Source organism: Ylistrum balloti, unplaced genomic scaffold (genome assembly GCF_031769215.1).
Source record: "Ylistrum balloti isolate Yb309-2 unplaced genomic scaffold, AGI_CSIRO_Ybal_v1 Utg369972, whole genome shotgun sequence".
NCBI lineage: Eukaryota > Metazoa > Mollusca > Bivalvia > Pectinida > Pectinidae > Ylistrum > Ylistrum balloti.
The window spans coordinates 709,094-730,616 of NW_026782064.1; the positions used below are offsets into that span (position 1 = coordinate 709,094).

General features: G+C 37.3%; 1 protein-coding gene across 1 annotated transcript in view; it reads left to right on the forward strand.

The window, feature by feature from the left end:
* Positions 1–18,692, forward strand: part of LOC132547721 (uncharacterized) — a 40,366-nt gene extending 21,674 nt beyond the window's left edge. The window contains exons 4-8 of the mRNA XM_060211526.1: positions 3,466–3,615; positions 5,294–5,437; positions 14,508–14,702; positions 17,395–17,610; positions 18,316–18,692. Of these exons, the coding sequence (XP_060067509.1) occupies positions 3,466–3,615; positions 5,294–5,437; positions 14,508–14,702; positions 17,395–17,610; positions 18,316–18,692 (1,082 nt within the window). The remainder of the gene's footprint in view (positions 1–3,465; positions 3,616–5,293; positions 5,438–14,507; positions 14,703–17,394; positions 17,611–18,315) is intronic.
* Positions 18,693–21,523: the final 2,831 nt, after the last annotated feature.

A 21,523-nucleotide genomic window follows, 5' to 3' on the forward strand; every position in this document is an offset into this window, starting at 1 on the left:
ATATTTCTAAGCTAGCAATGGTCGGTGAAATTCTGCATATTAAAATTGATTGCTAATCAATAATCCAAGATGGCTAATAGTTAGCTATCTTGTATCTGGATAGTTCAAACAAGTTTCAGCACTATTTCTATGAAAAGCTGGAGAGAAATCTCTTAAAAATTTGCAAATATATTCTTTATACTAAGATTTCAATAGTTTATTTTGAAAAAGATCAAAACAACAAGCTGGTTGACAGGTGGCAATTTTTGGCTGTCTACTGTATGTAAACTTTCTACATTTCAAACTTCTTATCAAGTTCAGCAGGATTAAGCTGAAATTTACCTAAAATGATCCTGAGATGGCCTTGACTAAGTGTTATCATTTTTCAGGTTGATCCATAATTCAATATGGTCACACTTATTGCCATCTTGAAAATCACATTTTAAACTTCTTCTCAAGTTTCACTGTGCAATGGAGCTGAAAATTGAAATTCAATATGGTCACACTTGCTGCCATCTTGAAAATTACATTTTAAACTTCTTCTCAAGTTCCACTGTGCACCGGAGCTGAAAATTGATGGGAATGTTAAGGAAGGGAAGCCAATAAAGTGTTGTTATTTTTCAGCCTCATCAAAAGTTCAATATGGTATCCATGGCAGCTGTGTTGTAACATGATTGCGCAATCATGATTTCACAGGACAACACTAAAACTTCTTCTCAAGCTCCAACAGTGGGATTGAGCTGCAACATGCCTGAAATGATTCTGAAATGGTCTTGACCAAGTGTTGTTTTTTTTTGGTGGTTGGTCCAAAATCAGTTATGGCTAGCATCTGATAAACATGTTTTTAAACTTTTTAAATCCACAGGTGCTATGGAGCTGAAATTTTGTGTGAATGTTGAGAAACTGACGTTAGGAGTGTTTTTTTCCTTTACTGCTAAATATTTTGAACTGTTTTTATCATTTAAATAACTGTTCTACTACTACTGTTAGACTTTGTGTAGTTTTATATAAAAAGGCCATTAAGGCAAACTAACCTCTTGTTGGAGCTTTCAGAGATCTTCCAGTTCAAGTTTCTTACTATTTCTGAGAGAGTCGGTGCCACATGGAACCAATTCAAAAGGCTATATGTGAATGCAGACACAGTGATATACCTAGATTCTTCAAAGATCTAATAAAGAAATCTTTTTAGGAAAGCATAACCTTACCAGTTAAAAATTTAGAAAAGAATTATTGAGTTCTACAAATTTGCAGTAGTATATTACACACAGAATAGCTGCTCTTTGGCTGCTGAGCTGGCATGAAATTGAAAGTGTTTAGAGGGACATTGGCAATCATCATCTGAAACATCACTGGGCCGGATTATATCAAGTTTTATCAGGGGGAAAGGCAGTGTGATTGATGTAACAGATAGTTCCTATTCAGTTTTGGCGTTGCGCCCATCTACAAGTCACATCTAGCCATATGTTGTTCCTGTAATATCAGGATAAATGTTTTTATAGGGAAAATTATATTTTTGATTTTTGTGGAATTGAGAGATGAAAATCTGCTGTCTTGTGATCTAAAAATGCCTCAACTGCATTTAAAATGTGTTAATGAGATTAACAACTTCAGACAGGAGAATTTCTTGTCTAAAATCCATACTTAAGGATGCTGTTGTATTTCCTATTTGAAGCTACTTACTGTGAACAATTCAATTTTACTGCATTATCACTTTAGGCAAATTGAAGAAATGAGAAATTAGCTCATCCACAATAACTGCTTTGTAAACAACATTTAGAAACTGCAATTAGTGGAATCAGGTGTTGGCTAAGAAATGTTTAGCTTAAAAAGCACTGAAAATTAGATTGGTACCTTGTACAATACTTGAAAAATAAAGTAGAACTTTACTGAATTTGTTGAAATTTGAAAAATACTTGAAGAGCTTTCCTCCTTTCTTTGAGAAAATTCTAGACACAATGTACAAGTTGTATATTATACAAAGGTGTAGTAGTGAGGTCATTGATGGGCTGGGTTAGTTCTAGACCTCCGTTTAATGAAAGGAGACACGAGATAAAGTACAGTTATACTATTTACGTAATAGGATGCTGAATCATCAAAGTTTCAGAATATTACATCACAATACTCGAATCGTGTCAAACTATAAAATCTATCTTTGTCAAGTATTGATTTTCTGGCATGCTGCATTGTGCTGCAATTTAGGTCATTTTGAGATTACAGTGTTGATATGGGAAAAGCAGCCATGTTTTGCCATGAGCATATGTTTTTCTAAAACTATATTTTGTTCCTGAAAAAAAATTTTTAGAAACAGTCTACATTATTCAATAGAAAACGAAATAACTGTTGAACAGTAATAACAGTCAAGGGAGCTGTAAGGTTTCTGATTGTGAACCTAGTTTCTTGAATATGTAGATGATTTTCAGGGTCTCGCATATATTCTCAGCCTGTATTACCGTTAACATGGTTTGGAAAGAACAGAAAGCTTTTTGATGATGTTCGGTCACAGAAAACTTCTGGAATTAATGTAAGGTATTGATTTTGTCTTCATGATAAAACATGGAGCTTCATTCTCTGTATTAGGACTGGACTTGGATCTTTGGTACTTCAGACAATTTATACTTTGATCATTCAAAGATACTTTTGCACCAGCTTTTCTTTATTCCTTAATAGAGAAGGAATTTTAAATGAAATCACAAAGTGACCTTTGAATTATATGGTTACCATACTAACCAGACAACATGGATTTTAGGAATAAAGATGGTTTCCATGGTAAGAGAGTTGGAATCACTCTCAGTGGTACATATCTGAGTAGCCCGTGACAGTCTAATTGCATTGGAACATGGCAAAAATGCATAACCAAAGCTTTGTAGCATGTTTACAGTAGTTTCTGCTTAAACCTTACCTAGCCTGTACTATGTTGTAAATCCTCACTCTCTTGGCCCATAGTCTACATAGCTGAATTTTTGTACAATGTGTGGAAATCTAGAAGTACAAGGGATTCAATTTACTCTTATAGATTTAGTATTGTGAAAGATTTGCTCTCTAACCCATCTCCTCTCCCTTCCAGCCCCAATATCTCTCCCTTCCAATGCCAATATATCTCCCTTCCAGCCCCAATATCTCTCCCTTCCAATGCCAATATATCTCCCTTCCAGCCCCAATATATCTCCCTTCCAATGCCAATATATCTCCCTTCCTACCACAATATATCTCCCTTCCTACCACAATATCTCTCCCTTCCTACCACAATATATCTCCCTTCCAGCCTCAATATATCTCCCTTCCTACCACAATATCTCTCCCTTCCTACCACAATATCTCTCCCTTCCTACCCATCTCCTTTCCCTTCTTTTCATCCTTTCAGTTCAAACTAGATTTAATGAGCTTAGTCTGATTAAGATCACATTATAATACTTTATGCATGGGAGTGCTCCATGAGGCAATTTTATCAGTATGATATTACCAAATAAATTATGTCATATTTTTCAGACAATTTTACGAACCAGACTGTTTGTCAGGGAGAACAGCTTACCATTACTTGCCAGAAATCCACAAGAATTGTTATATACTCAGCGCTGTTTGGACGCGCATCCGAAGACAGTTCATTATGTTCCTCAGGCACCAGCACAACATACGCAGGTATGGTACCCTTACTGGTCAGAACTCTAGATTAATTCAGGTTAAAAGATTTACAAGAATTTGTCTTTACTTATAACATCCAATGTATGAGGTCTGGGCTTTTATTTTGACAATGTTATTAAGCAGATTGGGATGCTATTGTCAAATTAAGTTGGTGATAGGCTTTACCAATGCCTGCTCTTGAACATAGTCAAAAGTATCATATATATATATAAGCTTTGTTCATGTATGTGCATCCATCTGTCTGTCTGTTTGTCCGGTAGTTCTGCTGCATGTCTCATTGTTGGATGTTTGGACTAAAGACATGGTTTGTAGGTACATTACCAAAAGGAACTGTTTACATACCAATCTGAAGTCATGAAAATTATATATCTGATAATACCTCTGTTTATCCTGCAATAAGTCCAGGGGTCAACACATTACTTCTGACTCAATGTCAGGGGGTGGGCTTATTACAGGACTCCAGGTGTCCAGGCATTACTTCTGACACAAAGTCATGGAGTGGGTTTTTAACAGGACCTCTGAGGGTCAACATATTACTTCTGAACCAAAGCCAAGAGGTGGGCTTATTACAGGACCTCTTATGGTGAACACATTACCTCTAACTCAAAGTCGGAGGTGAGAGAGAGATACATGTACTGTTTAAGAAAGTGAAGAACATGATGATAAAGTGAAAAGGATTGTAGAAGATTGAATCTTATAAGCTGAAATAAAGGTATTATATGAGGAGAAGAAATAGAAAGCAGCCCTATGTTGAGATGAGGGACATAGAGTTTAAGAATGGGACAGCAGTGTGGGAGGAGGTACATCAAGTACCTGTGGTAGTAGAGAATTACACAATGTGGGTGGCAAGGTTAGTAAGAGCAAATGACCTAGAGGTCTCTGATTAGGATATTGTCTTGAGGTTTTTACCTGCATTTTAATACTAGAGAGTAATGATGATTATCATTTTAATATGACAAAGTGTTTGTCAGTAATGATGAATGATTGTTAAAATAGATGGAATTGTGTGTGTGGAGTATGTACAGAGGAATGTTTCAAGTATCCATCACCCTGAAACATTAGAGTCTATGTGATACTATTAGGCTGGTATGTAATTATTGAATGATGGATAACATAGAGAAAGAAATAGACATGTTTTCATATTTTACACCTTCTTGCATATTTATACCTTGAGGGAGTGTATGGGAAAGGGTGTAAATTAGCTAGAAAGGGCAGACAGGTTTTTTTGAGAATCTTTTTATCTAGATCCTGGAAAGAAAACTTAATGATTTGCTTGCTGGCATTGATACCTTACTTGTGTTTGCCAAAAACAAGTGTAGGTTTTGAATACTGCCAGCTTCACCCCTAGAGAGACTTTCAGGTTCCATCTGTTGTTAGTGATACCATCAGTATAACACAACTAATCAAGTCTTCCTGCTATCTTCACCTCTAGGAACCATATCCAATCCCATTTGGGGATCTAATGTTGGCTTTTAAAATGGAGAGCATGTGACTTGAACAGTAGGCCCATACAAAATTGTGTTTCAGAGTCTATTTTAAAGGTTAACTTTGTACAACAGATGGGAAACACTTTGTACTACAGATAGGAAACACTTTGTACTACAGATAGGAACACTTTGTACTACAGATAGGAACACAGCAGACATCATTAGATGATTTTTATTTGTTTACATAGTTTGCAGATCTCGGACTGCTGTAGAGGAAATTATGTCCCGTTGCCATGGCCGCAAACGTTGTGCAGTAGAGGCAGAAGAGTATGTCTTTGGTAACCCCTGTCCTCCAGGAATTCCGAAATACCTCAATGTTGTTTATACTTGTGGTAAGTAAGGTGAAGGTCATAATATCTACAATACTGTAATTATGTCATAACTGACAACTTGGACCAAAGTGACCACCAAACTAGTCTACCCAATGGTAATGTCAAGGTCATAATATCTACAATACTGTAATTGTGTCATAACTGACAACTTGGACCAAAGTGACCACCAAACTAGTCTACCCCATGGTAATGTCAAGGTCATAATATCTACAATACTGTAATTATGTCATAACTGACAACTTGGACCAAAGTGACCACCAAACTAGTCTACCTCATGGTAATGTCAAGGTCATGATATTAAGAATACTGTATTTATACCAAAACTCATCAGTCAGGTCTTAGTTACCTGTGAACTATTTGACTCCAAATGTTCATAAAGTAAGATCAAGGTCGTTACCTGAATACTGTAATGTCATAATGAAGTGTCATATCAATATGACAACTTTACCAGTCTTTCCCCAAGGACAAGATCAAGGTCGTTACCTGAATACTGTAACGTCATAATGAAGTGTCATATCAATATGACAACTTTACCAGTCTATCGCCAAGGACAAGATCAAGGTTGTTACCTTAATACCGTAATGTCATGAAGTGTCATATCAATATGACAACTTTACCAGTCTTTCCCCAAGGACAAGATCAAGGTTGTTACCTTAATACCGTAATGTCATGAAGTGTCATATCAATATGACAACTTTACCAGTCTATCACCAAGGACAAGATCAAGGTTGTTACCTTAATACCGTAATGTCATGAAGTGTCATATCAATATGACAACTTTACCAGTCTTTCCCCAAGGACAAGTCAAGGTTGTTACCTTAATACCGTAATGTCATGAAGTGTCATATCAATATGACAACTTTACCAGTCTTTCCCCAAGGACAAGATCAATGTTGTTACCTTAATACCGTAATGTCATGAAGTGTCATATCAATATGACAACTTTACCAGTCTTTCCCCAAGGACAAGATCAAGGTTGTTACCTTAATACCGTAATGTCATGAAGTGTCATATCAATATGACAACTTTACCAGTCTTTCCCCAAGGACAAGATCAAGGTTGTTACCTTAATACCGTAATGTCATGAAGTGTCATATCAATATGACAACTTTACCAGTCTATCACCAAGGACAAGATCAAGGTCGTTACCTGAATACTGTAATGTCATAATGAAGTGTCATATCAATATGACAACTTTACCAGTCTTTCCCCAAGGACAAGATCAAGGTTGTTACCTTAATACCGTAATGTCATGAAGTGTCATATCAATATGACAACTTTACCAGTCTTTCCCCAAGGACAAGATCAAGGTTGTTACCTTAATACCGTAATGTCATGAAGTGTCATATCAATATGACAACTTTACCAGTCTATCACCAAGGAGATAATTATCCCAATTAATCTAGGGACGTGGAATCACATTGTCATTAGCCTATAGTTGAAATCCAAAAGAGTTGAGTTTATATAAATGGTGTTTAAGAAAATCTTAACATAACAGCCCATTTTGCATTATTCATTCAAGTCACTTTCCATCGTTGATATGGATGGGAAAAATTCCAGTTGATGTAATTTAAACTCGTTCTGTGTAGTAAAAGTTTGGCATCAGTTTTATCTCATTCATAGAAACAAAACAAAAGTTTAGATACAGGAATGTGTTACCTGTCAGTTTTTGTTGATTGACAGCTGATGTTTATTACTTTACCTGGTGTAGGTGAATCTCGTGTCAATTTCGCTTAAATTTCAGAAATAAATGTTAACATGAAAAAGTCATTAAATTGGTAAAACAGACTCAAATGAACCTTATTAACGCAATTGTCTTAACTTTTATTGGAAAACAAATAAAAAAGATTTATCAACTTGAAATATTATTATGAATGATGTTCTGAAGTAAGTGTCATGTGTGGTCCACATGTACTGAGAGGGTAATAAAACTGTTTATTTAAGAACATGTTTAGGAAACATTGCTACAGGTTGAGACAGTGTTTATAGTTAGAAAGGGATGGCAGGTTGTTAATCTGTGGCCCGCCAACAGCTGTACCAGGATGTAAACATATACTGGGTAGACCAGGTTACCAGTGGCTCTCCTACAAAATAGGTTACAGGTTTAGGGCTTTTATCGGCTAAGTTTAATGATCTAAGAAAAACAAAAACATCCCTGAAGGGAAAAAAAATGTATTTAGAACACCCACATGCTGGAGCTTTTGGCACTGCTGTGTTGACTTTGGAGAAGCCGTTTATGTGACAATGCAAACAAAGACAGATATTTAAATTGAGAGATTATGTACCAGCATGTGGGCTCCTTAGGTACATTTATGATTAGATCTTCATGTTGTGTAAAAGTAAGAACGAGAAAGGAAAACAGGAGGAAAACATGAAATAGAATGTAGAGAGATGAATATAGAACTAAAGGAATTTAAAAATAGAAGGCGCATAAAATAGAAATTAGAGATGGACATCAAACTACAGGAAGTAAAGGAAAAGTGTAAAATAGAAAGTAGAGATGGACATCAAACTACAGGAAGTAAAGGAAAAGTGTAAAATAGAAAGTAGAGATGGACATCAAACTACAGGAAGTAGAGGAAAAGTGTAAAATAGAAAGTAGAGATGGACATCAAACTACAGGAAGTAGAGGAAAAGTGTAAAATAGAAAGTAGAGATGGACATCAAACTACAGGAAGTAAAGGAAAAGAGTAAAATAGAAAGTAGAGATGGACATCAAACTACAGGAAGTAAAGGAAAAGTGTAAAATAGAAAGTAGAGATGGACATCAAACTACAGGAAGTAAAGGAAAAGTGTAAAATAGAAAGTAGAGATGGACATCAAACTACAGGAAGTAAAGGAAAAGTGTAAAATAGAAAGTAGAGATGGACATCAAACTACAGGAAGTAGAGGAAAAGTGTAAAATAGAAAGTAGAGATGGACATCAAACTACAGGAAGTAGAGGAAAAGTGTAAAATAGAAAGTAGAGATGGACATCAAACTACAGGATGTAGAGGAAAAGTGTAAAATAGAAAGTAGAGATGGACATCAAACTACAGGAAGTAGAGGAAAAGTGTAAAATAGAAAGTAGAGATGGACATCAAACTACAGGAAGTAGAGGAAAAGTGTAAAATAGAAAGTAGAGATGGACATCAAACTACAGGAAGTAGAGGAAAAGTGTAAAATAGAAAGTAGAGATGGACATCAAGCTACAGGAAGTAAAGGAAAAGAGTAAAATAGAAAGTAGAGATGGACATCAAACTACAGGAAGTAAAGGAAAAGTGTAAAATAGAAAGTAGAGATGGACATCAAACTACAGGAAGTAGAGGAAAAGTGTAAAATAGAAAGTAGAGATGGACATCAAACTACAGGAAGTAGAGGAAAAGTGTAAAATAGAAAGTAGAGATGGACATCAAACTACAGGAAGTAGAGGAAAAGTGTAAAATAGAAAGTAGAGATGGACATCAAACTACAGGAAGTAGAGGAAAAGTGTAAAATAGAAAGTAGAGATGGACATCAAACTACAGGAAGTAGAGGAAAAGTGTAAAATAGAAAGTAGAGATGGACATCAAACTACAGGAAGTAGAGGAAAAGTGTAAAATAGAAAGTAGAGATGGACATCAAACTACAGGAAGTAGAGGAAAAGTATAAAATAGAAAGTAGAGATGGACATCAAACTACAGGAAGTAAAGGAAAAGAGTAAAATAGAAAGTAGAGATGGACATCAAACTACAGGAAGTAAAGGAAAAGAGTAAAATAGAAAGTAGAGATGGACATCAAACTACAGGAAGTAGAGGAAAAGTGTAAAATAGAAAGTAGAGATGGACATCAAACTACAGGATGTAGAGGAAAAGTGTAAAATAGAAAGTAGAGATGGACATCAAACTACAGGAAGTAAAGGAAAAGTGTAAAATAGAAAGTAGAGATGGACATCAAACTACAGGAAGTAGAGGAAAAGTGTAAAATAGAAAGTAGAGATGGACATCAAACTACAGGAAGTAGAGGAAAAGTGTAAAATAGAAAGTAGAGATGGACATCAAACTACAGGAAGTAAAGGAAAAGTGTAAAATAGAAAGTAGAGATGGACATCAAACTACAGGAAGTAGAGGAAAAGTGTAAAATAGAAAGTAGAGATGGACATCAAACTACAGGAAGTAAAGGAAAAGAGTAAAATAGAAAGTAGAGATGGACATCAAACTACAGGAAGTAAAGGAAAAGTGTAAAATAGAAAGTAGAGATGGACATCAAACTACAGGAAGTAGAGGAAAAGAGTAAAATAGAAAGTAGAGATGGACATCAAACAAACTGAACAGTGAAAAGAAAATGGATGGGTGGAACACGTCATAGATAATGGTAGAAAAATGAATAGGATGGGATTGGAAATCGAAAACTGAGAAAGGGCTTTTCAGACAACAGAATATAAGTAAGAAAAATGAGATAGAGGTTAAAGAATAACCTCAGAACAATTTAGCTTAATTCTGGGTAAATTAAGGTCAACCAGTAAATTTTGAGTTTGTGATTTTTTGAAGTGTGTTTTACGTTAACATACTCAAGTGTTATAGAATGTTTGATTCTTGTAAGAAAAGTTAAGCAATAGACTTCTATTAGCAAAGTTTGTTCATAGTTGCTTAGTCTTCAGTCAGCACCCACTGACCACCTAATGTCTTCATTTTGTCAATACAAACATCCTGTAGATGTTGACACTGAATTCAGCTAAAGAATGGCATAAAACAAGAAATCATTGTTCCATTCATTGATTTGGGACATTTCTTTGAGACAGTAAGGAGTAGAGGATATAAACCATTGGGGCACATGTTTCTTATTTTCTCTCTCAGTGCCTTTCTGTTTGATGATGATGGGATTCAGGGTTTGTCTTGTACCTCTACAACCAAAAACAGCAGTGTTTTTACATGTTTTTTATTTTCTGTCTAAGTACCATTCTGTTTGACGGGTTCAGGGTTTGTCTTGTACTCTAAAACCAAAAACAGCAGTTTTTTTACATGTTTATCTGACTTCTTAAATTAAAGCACATGTTTTTTCTTCCAACTTTAATGGTTGTTAATTAACTGGACATAAACTCTGGCAGTGCATACACATTGGTCTGTTGATTAGACATGGAAATAGTCTCTCCAAATCAAATGATTAGGTCTATGTTGATAAGGATTTTATAAAACAAAATGTTAGATATCCATATTTAAATCCTGATCATTTTAGTTTATTTAAAGGTAAAGGATGGTAAGAAAATGCCGTGATAAATGCTAGACGTAGTGTAAGGCTTGGGGAAAGAGAACTTCCTAGCTCATTGGTTGAGAATAAGACTAGTAAACCAGAGGCTCCGGGTTTGATTCCTAGTGGAGGCAATGCAATAAATAATGAACTCTGGTACATTGGTGCCCATGTAGGAACCAGGTAATAGTACTTAGCCATGTCACATAGGCATCAATGTAACCTCTGGAAGCTTGAGGACATCTTCTTTCCTGATAATTACTAGCTACAACATAATGTTCAGTTAGGGAAAACTTCTCTTAAGCTCAATCAGTTGAGCATCAGACCAGAGGTTTGGGTTTGAATCATAGTGGATGCAATGGAATCAAAAATTACCTCTGTTACATGTTTGTTCCATTTATCGCCTATGAAAGCAATTGGTCATTTTAAGGTTGTGTCTCCTTGTAAATGCTGGTGGTTACCTCAATGAACAATGTATTGGATCTCTGTCGCATGCTTTTCAGAGCACTTAGGGTGTCTTACCAAAGGACACACCTATATCAGTACAGGCCAGTCCATTTCTTGAGAAACACAAATTATTACAGGTAGGAAACAAGAAACCATGCACCTGAGATCTTCACCATAGGCTCATGGTGACCTATTGCCATCATGATTTGTCTGTCGTCGTGCGTCGTTAACTTTTCACATATTCGACTTCTTCTCAAGAACCACTGAATGGATTTTGACCAAACTTGGCACAAAGCATCCCCATGAGAAGCCGCTTCAAGTTTGCAAAAAAAAAAAAAATGGCGTAGTCCCAATAGGGGCCACAGGAGGGGGAAAAGGGGAAACTTGATATGAATGTTCTACACAAGGTCCAGGCAAGTGTTTTAACTTTTTGGGGCAATTCAAAATCCAAGATGGCCACCCTGGCCTCTGATTGGCTAAGACATTTTGGACTTCCTCTCAAGTACTGCTGGGTGGATCATGTTCAAACTTCGTACTGATGTTTTACACACGGTCCTGCACAAGTGTTATTACATTTTTGCAACATTTTAAAATCCCCAGATTACTGAAATATATTCCTCAGGTGACCGTTAAGGGCCCTTGGGCCTTTTGTTATTTTTAGCATCTGTTCTAACCTATAAGAGTTTACCTTGTCTGTTTGTATTTTTGTTGGTTTGACTGTCTTGGTTTAGTTGTTTGAATACAACTTCATCTCTTTCATGTATTTGATGATGAAAAGTTTAATTAATTTACTTAGCAGTCAAGTTCAACCTTCATCAAACTTTTTTTTGTCTACATCTTCAGGATTATTACATCTGGATATGAAATATTGGTCACTGGACCTACATCTTATATCTATCAGTTGGATTATACATGCTTCTCCAATGTCTCAAATAAAGGTCACTCTAACCCCTAATTTACCAACTGTGATAAGATATCACCATTCCTTCAGATTGATGCCTGTCATTTGATGGCTTAAGGATGGCCAAGGGGTGTAAGTCAAGTAACCTATGGAATTAAGGGCCCCCGATAATCATTGGTGATCATTTATATGGAAAGGGCGTGAATTCTTAGGACCAAATGACCTTTGGTGACTTAGACAATGAGGAGGCACCTGTGGATGATCTATGGTGACCTAGAAGAAGAATGTGGAGGGGGCCCTCGTGGATTTTGCAGAATCATTGATCCTTGGTGACCTAGAAGATGAGTGTGGAGGGGGCCCTTGTGGATTTTGCTGAATCATTGATCCTTGGCGACCTAGAAGATGAGTGTGGAGGGGCCCTTGTGGATTTTGCAGAATCAATGATCCTTGGTGACCCAAATAAGAAGTGTATGGTGTACTGCTTTTCATCACTTGTCACCACAATTTGTCATCACTTTTTAATTTGACTAAGGAAAGCTTACTCACATGGTTGTTATACCTTCCTAGGGCTGTACGACAGCATCTGTATAATTAGAGCTTGTCAAATGTTGCAGGACAAGGGGTCTAAAACATAGAAAGGTTGGCCTTCATTTTCAGTATCTAAATTGACAGTAATTGGTTGTCTGGAAATGTAGACATTGGAGACAGGGTAAATTAAATCCACTTGTTAACAGTTAAAACTGTGCCCTGAGAACTGGTTAACATTACCTACTTGTGTAGTACTGATGTTTTAGTCAGGTATTTAGTAAGAATAATCAGCTTTGATGTAATGAGACATTGACATGTGTGGAATGGCAAGGCTTCCTATGTAAGAGGATCAAGGATTTAACATAAGGGAAACTCTCCACTTATTTCCTTGGTATTGTATGTACATCTAAAAGGAAGACATATCCTTAGAGGGATTGTAAATGACATGCCTTAAAAAGTCATATGATTTGTGAACGAAAAAAACTGTAAATGGATTAAAAACAGTGTTCCTGTACAGACAAAGTGAGGCTCCCCACCATCACAGACTCGTCCCTCTACAGACTGCCCTCTTCCCACAATCACACATCCTCCCTCCACAGACTCCTGCCTCCACAGACTCCTCCATCTACAGAATGCTGTCTTCCCACAATCACACATCCTCCCTCCACAGACTCCTCCTTCCACAAACTCCTCCCTCCACAAACTGCTCTATCCACAGACTCCTGCCTCCACAGACTCCTCCCTCTACAGAATGCTGTCTTCCCACAATCACGCATCCTCCCTCCACAGACTCCTCCCTCTACAGACTGCTCTCTTCCCACAATCACACATCCTCCCTCCACAGACTCCTCCCTCCACAGACTCCTCCCTCCACAAACTGCTCTATCCACAGACTCCTCCCTCTACAGACTGCCCTCTTCCCACAATCACACATCCTCCCTCCAGACTCCTCCCTCTACAGACTGCTCTCTTCCCACAATTACAGATCCTCCCTCCACAGACTCTTCTCTCCCCACCTTCACACATCCTCCATCCACAGACTCCTGCCTACACAGACTCCTCCATCCACAGACTCTTCTCTCCCCACCATCACACATCCTGCCTCCACAGACTCACATCCTCCCTCTACTGACTACTACCTCCACAGACTCCTCCCTCTACTGACTCCTCCCTCTACAGACTCCTCCCTCTACAGACTCTTCTCTCCCCACCATCACACATCCTCCCTCCACAGACTCCTCCCTCCACAAACTGCTCTATCCACAGACTCCTCCCTCCACAGACTCCTCCCTCCACAAACTGCTCTATCCACAGACTCCTCCCTCCACATACCAACACTGGTGCAAGGAAAGCTAAATAAGTCTTAGAGGCTACCCACTATCATACAGTTCCCTCTTCATACTAACACCCTATATGGTGCCAGGACAGCTTAATTAGTCCTGAGAGGCTTCCTACCATTATACATCACCCTCTTCATACTAACACCATATATGGTGCCAGGACAGCTTAATTAGTCCTGAGAGGCTTCCTACCATTATACATCACCCTCTTCATACTGACACCATATATGGTGCCAGGACAGCTTAATTAGTCCTGAAAAGCTTCCTACCATCACTCATCCTCCCTCTACATACTGACACTGGTGCCAGGGAGGCTAAGTTTGCCTTAAGAGCACTTCCCTACCATTATACATCACCCTCTACATACTGACACTGTATCTGTCGACAGAAAGGCTAAATTAGTCCCAAGAGGCTCCCTACCATTATGCATCCTCCCTGTACATAAAGTTGCATTGTAGGCTTAGACAAGAGGAAGGAAATAAATAAATAAACAAACTGACCTTTTACTGCTCTGAACTAATGGACTAAGCCTAATCTTTATTTCTTTATAACGGGTTGAAAGTGTAGTGTAAGAAATCAATATTGAAATGTGTGTGTGTGTATGTGTCATGGATTGCTCACTGATTCTCTTCACTTTTACTTGTTTCAGTTCCTAAACGAATATTAAAAGAAAACAGTCGACATCATCATAAGAAGAAGAAAAAGAAAAAGAAGCCGTCAACAAATGTGGTCAATATTGACATAGGAGACAGCGACAGCAACATTCCAAGTGACCTGACCACCTCAACAACGTCGTCTTCAATCCACAACACCATCACAAGGGCTCCAGACGTGTTCCCAGCAGGTATTACCATGGTTCTCTACTTTTATTTCTGTTATGTTACTGTTATGTCACACTAGATCTGGCCATATTCCCTACAGGTATGACCATATTCCCTACAGGTATGACCATGGTTCCCTACAGGTATTACCATGGTTCTCTACTTTTATTTCTGTTATGTTACTGTTATGTCACACTAGATCTGGCCATATTCCCTACAGGTATGACCATGGTTCCCTACGGGTATGACCATGGTTCCCTACAGGTATGACCATATTCCTTACAGGTATGACCATATACCCTACAAGTATGACCATGGTTCCCTACAGGTATGACCATATTCCCTATAGGTATGACCATATACCCTACAAGTATGACCATGGTTCCCTACAGGTATGACCATATTCCCTACAGGTATGACCATGGTACCCTACAAGTATGACCATATTCCCTACAGCTATGACCATGGTTCCCTACAGGTATGACCATGGTTCCCTACAGGTATGACCATATTCCCTATAGGTATGACCATATTCCCTACAAGTATGACCATGGTTCCCTACAGGTATGACCATATTCCCTACAGGTATGACCATGGTACCCTACAAGTATGACCATATTCCCTACAGCTATGACCATGGTTCTCTACAGGTTTGACCATGGTTCCCTACAGGTATGACCATATTCCCTATAGGTATGACCATATTCCCTACAAGTATGACCATGGTTCCCTACAGGTATGACCTTGGTTCTCTACAGGTTTGACCATGGTTCCCTACAGGTATGACCATGGTTCCCTACAGGTATGACCATATTCCCTACAGGTATGACCATGGTACCCTACAGGTATGACCATATTCCCTACAGGTATGACCATGGTTCTCTACATGTATGACTATGGTTCCCTACAGGTATGACCATATTCCCTACAGGTATGACCACGGTTCTCTACAGGTATGACCATGGTTCCCTACAGGTATGACCATATTCCCTCCAGGTATGACCATGGTTCCCTACAGGTATGACCTTGGTTCTCTACAGGTATGACCATGGTTCCCTACAGGTATGACCATGGTTCCCTACAGGTATGACCATGGTTCCCTCTAGGTATGACCATGGTTCCCTACAGGTATGACCATATTCCCTACAGGTATGACCATATTCCCTACAGGTATGACCATATTCCCTACAGGTATGACCATGGTTCCCTTTTTTAAGTCATCTGACCCAAAGGGTCCAGATGACCTATAGCCATCGTGCTTCGTCCGTCGTCGTCCGCCGTGCGCCGTCCGCCGTGCGTAAACTTTTCATTCAAACAACTTCTTCTCAAATACTAGAAGGTCTAGGGGGCTAATACTTGGCACAGAGCATACTGGCATGGAGCTCTACCAAGTTTGTTCAAATAAATGACCTTGACCCACTTTAAAGGTCACAGGGGTCAAATAACTTGTATCTAATGTCAGATGACCGTTAAGGCCCATGGGCCTCTTGTTTATGTTACATAAGAGCTGATCATCAAGCTGCTGGGTTAAAAGTTTTAGTGTTCACCTGTCTTTTTCAGTCTTCTATGTGTACAGGATAACATTGCAATGGTTTGATAACGGTATTATGTTTAAAAACAATGCCTTATACAAACTTATCACTTACAGAGAATGCCATGAGAGGGATGAACAAAATTGGTTTGTTTAACTGCAGGTTATCGCTTTCAAATAACATCATCAAGGTTATCATCATTAAGTAAAATTACCAAGGTTATCACCATTAAATCATCAAGGTTATCACCATTAAATAAAATTGTCACCTGCAGTAAATATAGATGGGCTTATCATAAGTCATCTGTGTATAAAGGGATAAAAACAACAGATAAAGTTTGTGGAGAAGAATAAAAGGATAGAGATACAATACATTTATTATCACATTAAGTAAGAAACTGTAATTCCCTGAGTTGTCTTGTTCATGAACATTTTAGATATGAACAAGCGACTACTTTCTAACATCGCAGCTTATTATTAGTTCCCTACCGGTGAAACCGTCCGTCCGTCCGTCCGTCTGTTTGTTCGGATGTTGGTTTCCAGAAACAGTTTGAAAACAGATTGATGGATTTGGATCAAACTTCATACAATGGTAGTTTATAAGGCAATATAGTGTGGGATTTTGTTTGGGGTCAAAAGATCAACTACAATGGTCACTGTTACTAAAAATAGAAATTGTTGTCACATTTTAGTTTCCGGACAATAACTTGAGAACGGATTGATGGATTTGGTTGAAACTTGATACACTGGAAGCTTATAAATAATAAAACAAGACACTTCTGATACAGAACAAGTTCTACGTTACTTGAAAAAATAATGTTTTTATTCTGCAATTAGATCATGGGGCCAACATATAAACTCGGATCCATAGTAAAGGGTTAGCTTATTGCAAACACTTAAGTAGCATATGCTTCCATTTGCTTTACAACATAACATTGTTGGGCTTATTAGCAGACATTGGCTTATTTGCTGATAAATACAGTAATTTACGGCAGGGGACATGTGTTGCATGCAACACTAACTTTAAGCTTGTTTTATACTCATTACAAATATTCTTTGTTTATAAAAGCGTTTTTTTTTTCTTTTTTTTTTTTTAATTTTAAGATGATGCAAAACAATGCGACTACTTTCTAACATCACAGCTTATCATTTTATACTCCTTACAAATATTATTGAATTTTAAGATGATGCAAAACAACCTGGGAGGAAAGGTGACCTGACTGTTGAAAAGGGAGATAACTCTAAAGAAAAGAGTGAAGACAGTGATTTGCCAAACACAACAGTGCAATGCAATAACCACACATTGAGAATCCCTGGAGCTATTGTACCCTCTACCAGTATGGAGCGTGCAGCTAGTGGCATGGTTGTTGACTGGTTCAACACATTCTACTTCTTAAGGGGTAAGCATTCACATTGCAATACAATTACTGCAAAAAACTGATATCTTAATTTAGGATGATTTTTGTTGGTAAATTTCTGAAATTCTGTGTACTTCAACATACTAAAGAGAAATACAGTGTGTATATAACTGTACCCTCTAGGGTTGCACCAGCTCCTAACTAAGAAATGGTACAGAGAAAGTAAAGTACCAATTCTGAATGGTGATAGAGGAGTAATACTTTTCAATTATCTCATAAAACATGCTAGAATAGCTCTCCCAATAGTTCACCATTATGATTAAATAGCCAATTCTGACTGGTGATAGGTTTGGACTACTGTATAGTGTGTACTATAAACATTCCCTCAGATAAAAATGTTCATTTATGCTGATTGTTAAATTCACTCCAAAGAACATTCAGACGTATAATCCAGCTACAATATCAGGAGAGGTAGACAATAGTTAAAAGGCTGTGTGGTCATTATTGTGTCATATCTGCCTGAAATATGAGAGCCAAGAGCCAGAAAATCTTATCATCCTATAAATTATCTCCAGTCTGGCAACAAAGGCCAGAAAAGTATATTACTTAATTCTATTCTTTTCATAATTTATCATTTCATCCACGAGTAAAATAGATAAAGGGAGATAATCCAAAGTGATACACTTGATGCTGTGATTTTATATACAAGGCGCAATCTTAACTTTTCAAGATTTTTTTTTGTTTCAGAGAACCACGAGAAAGCAGTGCTGTATCTAGTCCTCGGGGTTTGTTTTGGAATCATCGCCCTCCTTATAATAGTTGTGATCAAACTCATGATAAACAATCGACGCAAAAAGAAGGTGAAGCTGGATATAACTGATCCAACACATTCAAATGTGTTACCTCCTCCCAATCACTTGGACACTCCCACACTGTCACGGGCAGATTCCATAGACAGGATTGAGATTGTCAGGTTTGAACCACGATCCACACTACGTAGGGACAGAGATGCTACTCTGCGACGAGACTTTGAGTCACACATTCCTCTAAGAACTGACTTTGAGGCTGAGGACACTCTACGGAGTGATCCTGGGGACCGTACCTTAAATAATTACTATGGATGAGTCAGTGATGGGTGTTTAGCAATGTTCTACAGTTAGCTAGTACATCACAGAAAGGTAGCCACACCTTTAACTAAATGTATTGGCTGTTGTGGTCGGTCAAAGCTTGTGGTATTCCTTTGTCATTTAGTACAGATGCTGTGAATGGCTGAATCGAATGTGAGCTTGTTTATGATTGGCTGATACACGTATAACCTTTTAACCTGTGATTGACTTTGATCGGTCATTTAAGCATTTGGTGATATGATTTCCAGTGTTATATCAGGAAATGTGTTTCCTATTTGGTGCTTTAATAAATGTAGTTGTCTTGAAGTCTGGAGGTGTAAATTCATGCCTGGAGGATTTTAGTAGTAAATAAGATACAATATACAGGTACAAACTAAAGTTCTCTGTAAAACAAAAGGAAATACAGAATGCAACCTTAATCAGTGTTGTACAGAATTCAATGGTGATTTCATAAGTTCATAAATTTAATGAGCAGTGTTGATTTCATAAGATTTCATAAAATGGTATATTTTGCCACTCTTTAAGAAATATGTAAAATTTCTTTTTCAATTTTTCAAATTATCACATTTCTTTGTGATGAGGAATGGTTTCATGAATCACTACCAGGTTTTAGAAGTGTAGAGGTAGAGAAGTGATCAGTGTTGTCTCTACCAGGTACTTATTACAGAAGTATGGAGGTACAGATCTATCATAATGGCAATCTCTACCAGGTACTTATTACAGAAGTATGGAGGTACAGATCTATCATAATGGCAATCTCTACCAGGTACTTATTACAGAAGTATGGAGGTACAGATATATCATAATGGCAATCTTTACCAGGTACTTATTACAGAAGTATGGATGTACAGATCTATCATAATGGCAATCTCTACCAGGTACTTATTACAGAAGTATGGAGGTAGTGATCTGTGTTATCTCTACCAGGTACTAATTACAGAAGTATGGAGGTAGTGATCTGTGTTATCTCTACAAGGTACTTATTACAGAAGTATGGAGGTACAGATCTGTATTATCTCTACCAGGTACTTATTACAGAAGTATGGAGGTACAGATCTGTGTTATCTCTACCAGGTACTAATTACAGAAGTATGGAGGTAGTGATCTGTGTTATCTCTACAAGGTACTTATTACAGAAGTATGGAGGTACAGATCTGTGTTATCTCTACCAGGTACTTATTACAGAAGTATGGAGGTAGTGATCTGTATTATCTCTACCAGGTACTGATTACAGAAGTATGGAGGTAGTGATCTATCATAATGGCAATCTCTACCAGGTACTTACCGTATTACAGAAGTATGGAGGTAGTGATCTGTGTTATCTCTACCAGGTACTAATTACAGAAGTATGGATGTAGTGATCTATCATAATGGCAATCTCTACCAGGTACTTATTACAGAAGTATGGAGGTAGTGATCTGTGTTATCTCTACCAGGTATTTATTACAGAAGTATGGAGGTAGTGATCTATCATATTGGCAATCATCCAGCTGCCAAACCAAGAATAAATCAGAGATTTTATAATTATGTATTTTATACAGGGATCCAATTCAACATGTAGGATCAATCTTTAAGATAATTTTGAAATACCATTTTTTATGTTTCTGCCACCTGCCAATTCTGTGTAGAGGTTTACCATATATAAGCAAACAGTTAGTGCAATAACAATCAATTATTTTGTTAAGGTTATTGTATTATTTTAGAACAGGTACTTGTAGGGGTTCTACAGTACTGTAAAATATAGAACAGGTACTTGTAGGGGTTCTACAGTACTGTAAAATATAGAACAGGTACTTGTAGGGGTTCTACAGTACTGTAAAATATAGATCAGGTACTTATAGGGGTTCTACAGTACTGTAAAATATAGAACAGGTACTTATAGGGGTTCTACAGTACTGTAAAATATAGAACAGGTACTTATAGGGGTTCTACAGTACTGTAAAATATAGAACAGGTACTTGTAGGGGTTCTACAGTACTGTAAAATATAGAACAGGTACTTGTAGGGGTTCTACAGTACTGTAAAATATAGAACAGGTACTTGTAGGGGTTCTACAGTACTGTAAAATATAGAACAGGTACTTGTAGGGGTTCTACAGTACTGTAAAATATAGAACAGGTACTTGTAGGGGTTCTACAGTACTGTAAAATATAGAACAGGTACTTGTAGGGGTTCTACAGTACTGTGAAATATCAGTACAGGTGCAGGCTTACAGTACTTTTTTGGTGGTTTCACAATAGATTTAGGAGAATTTTGTTATGATAACATAGGGCATACCAAGTGTTTTTCCTTCTTCTTAGCATTAGTTACAGTTTAACTGTACAATTTCCCCATTTACATGTCTAGTTCAGTATGCAATAGAGTGAAACAAAATGGCAAACAGGGGAACTATATACAGGGGAGGTAACTCTTTTAAAAGCCTATAACATACCAAACGTGATATTACTGCATGTAGATAGTTTTGCTTGAATGTTATGTTTTTGTTAGTAATGCATTTTTACATTCAAATATGAATCCCTTTTAGCATCATCCTATTTGTCTGTCTACACTAGAACACAAAAATATCATGGTATTGTAATATTTTATCATTTATACAAATGTTGTTTTTTTATCTGAACTTGACAAGGGATTTACATATTTACATAATATTTTAATGAATATGTTTTATTTGTTCAGGTTATTATTAGCGCAGCAGTCAAATAATATCTTGATATAATAATGTGTTTCATACATTAATAATGCATCATTAAATGATTGAATCTCGTAATATACAACTGGCGTTAATTTGAACACAATCATTTTATGTTTATAGTGCTTATATATATAGT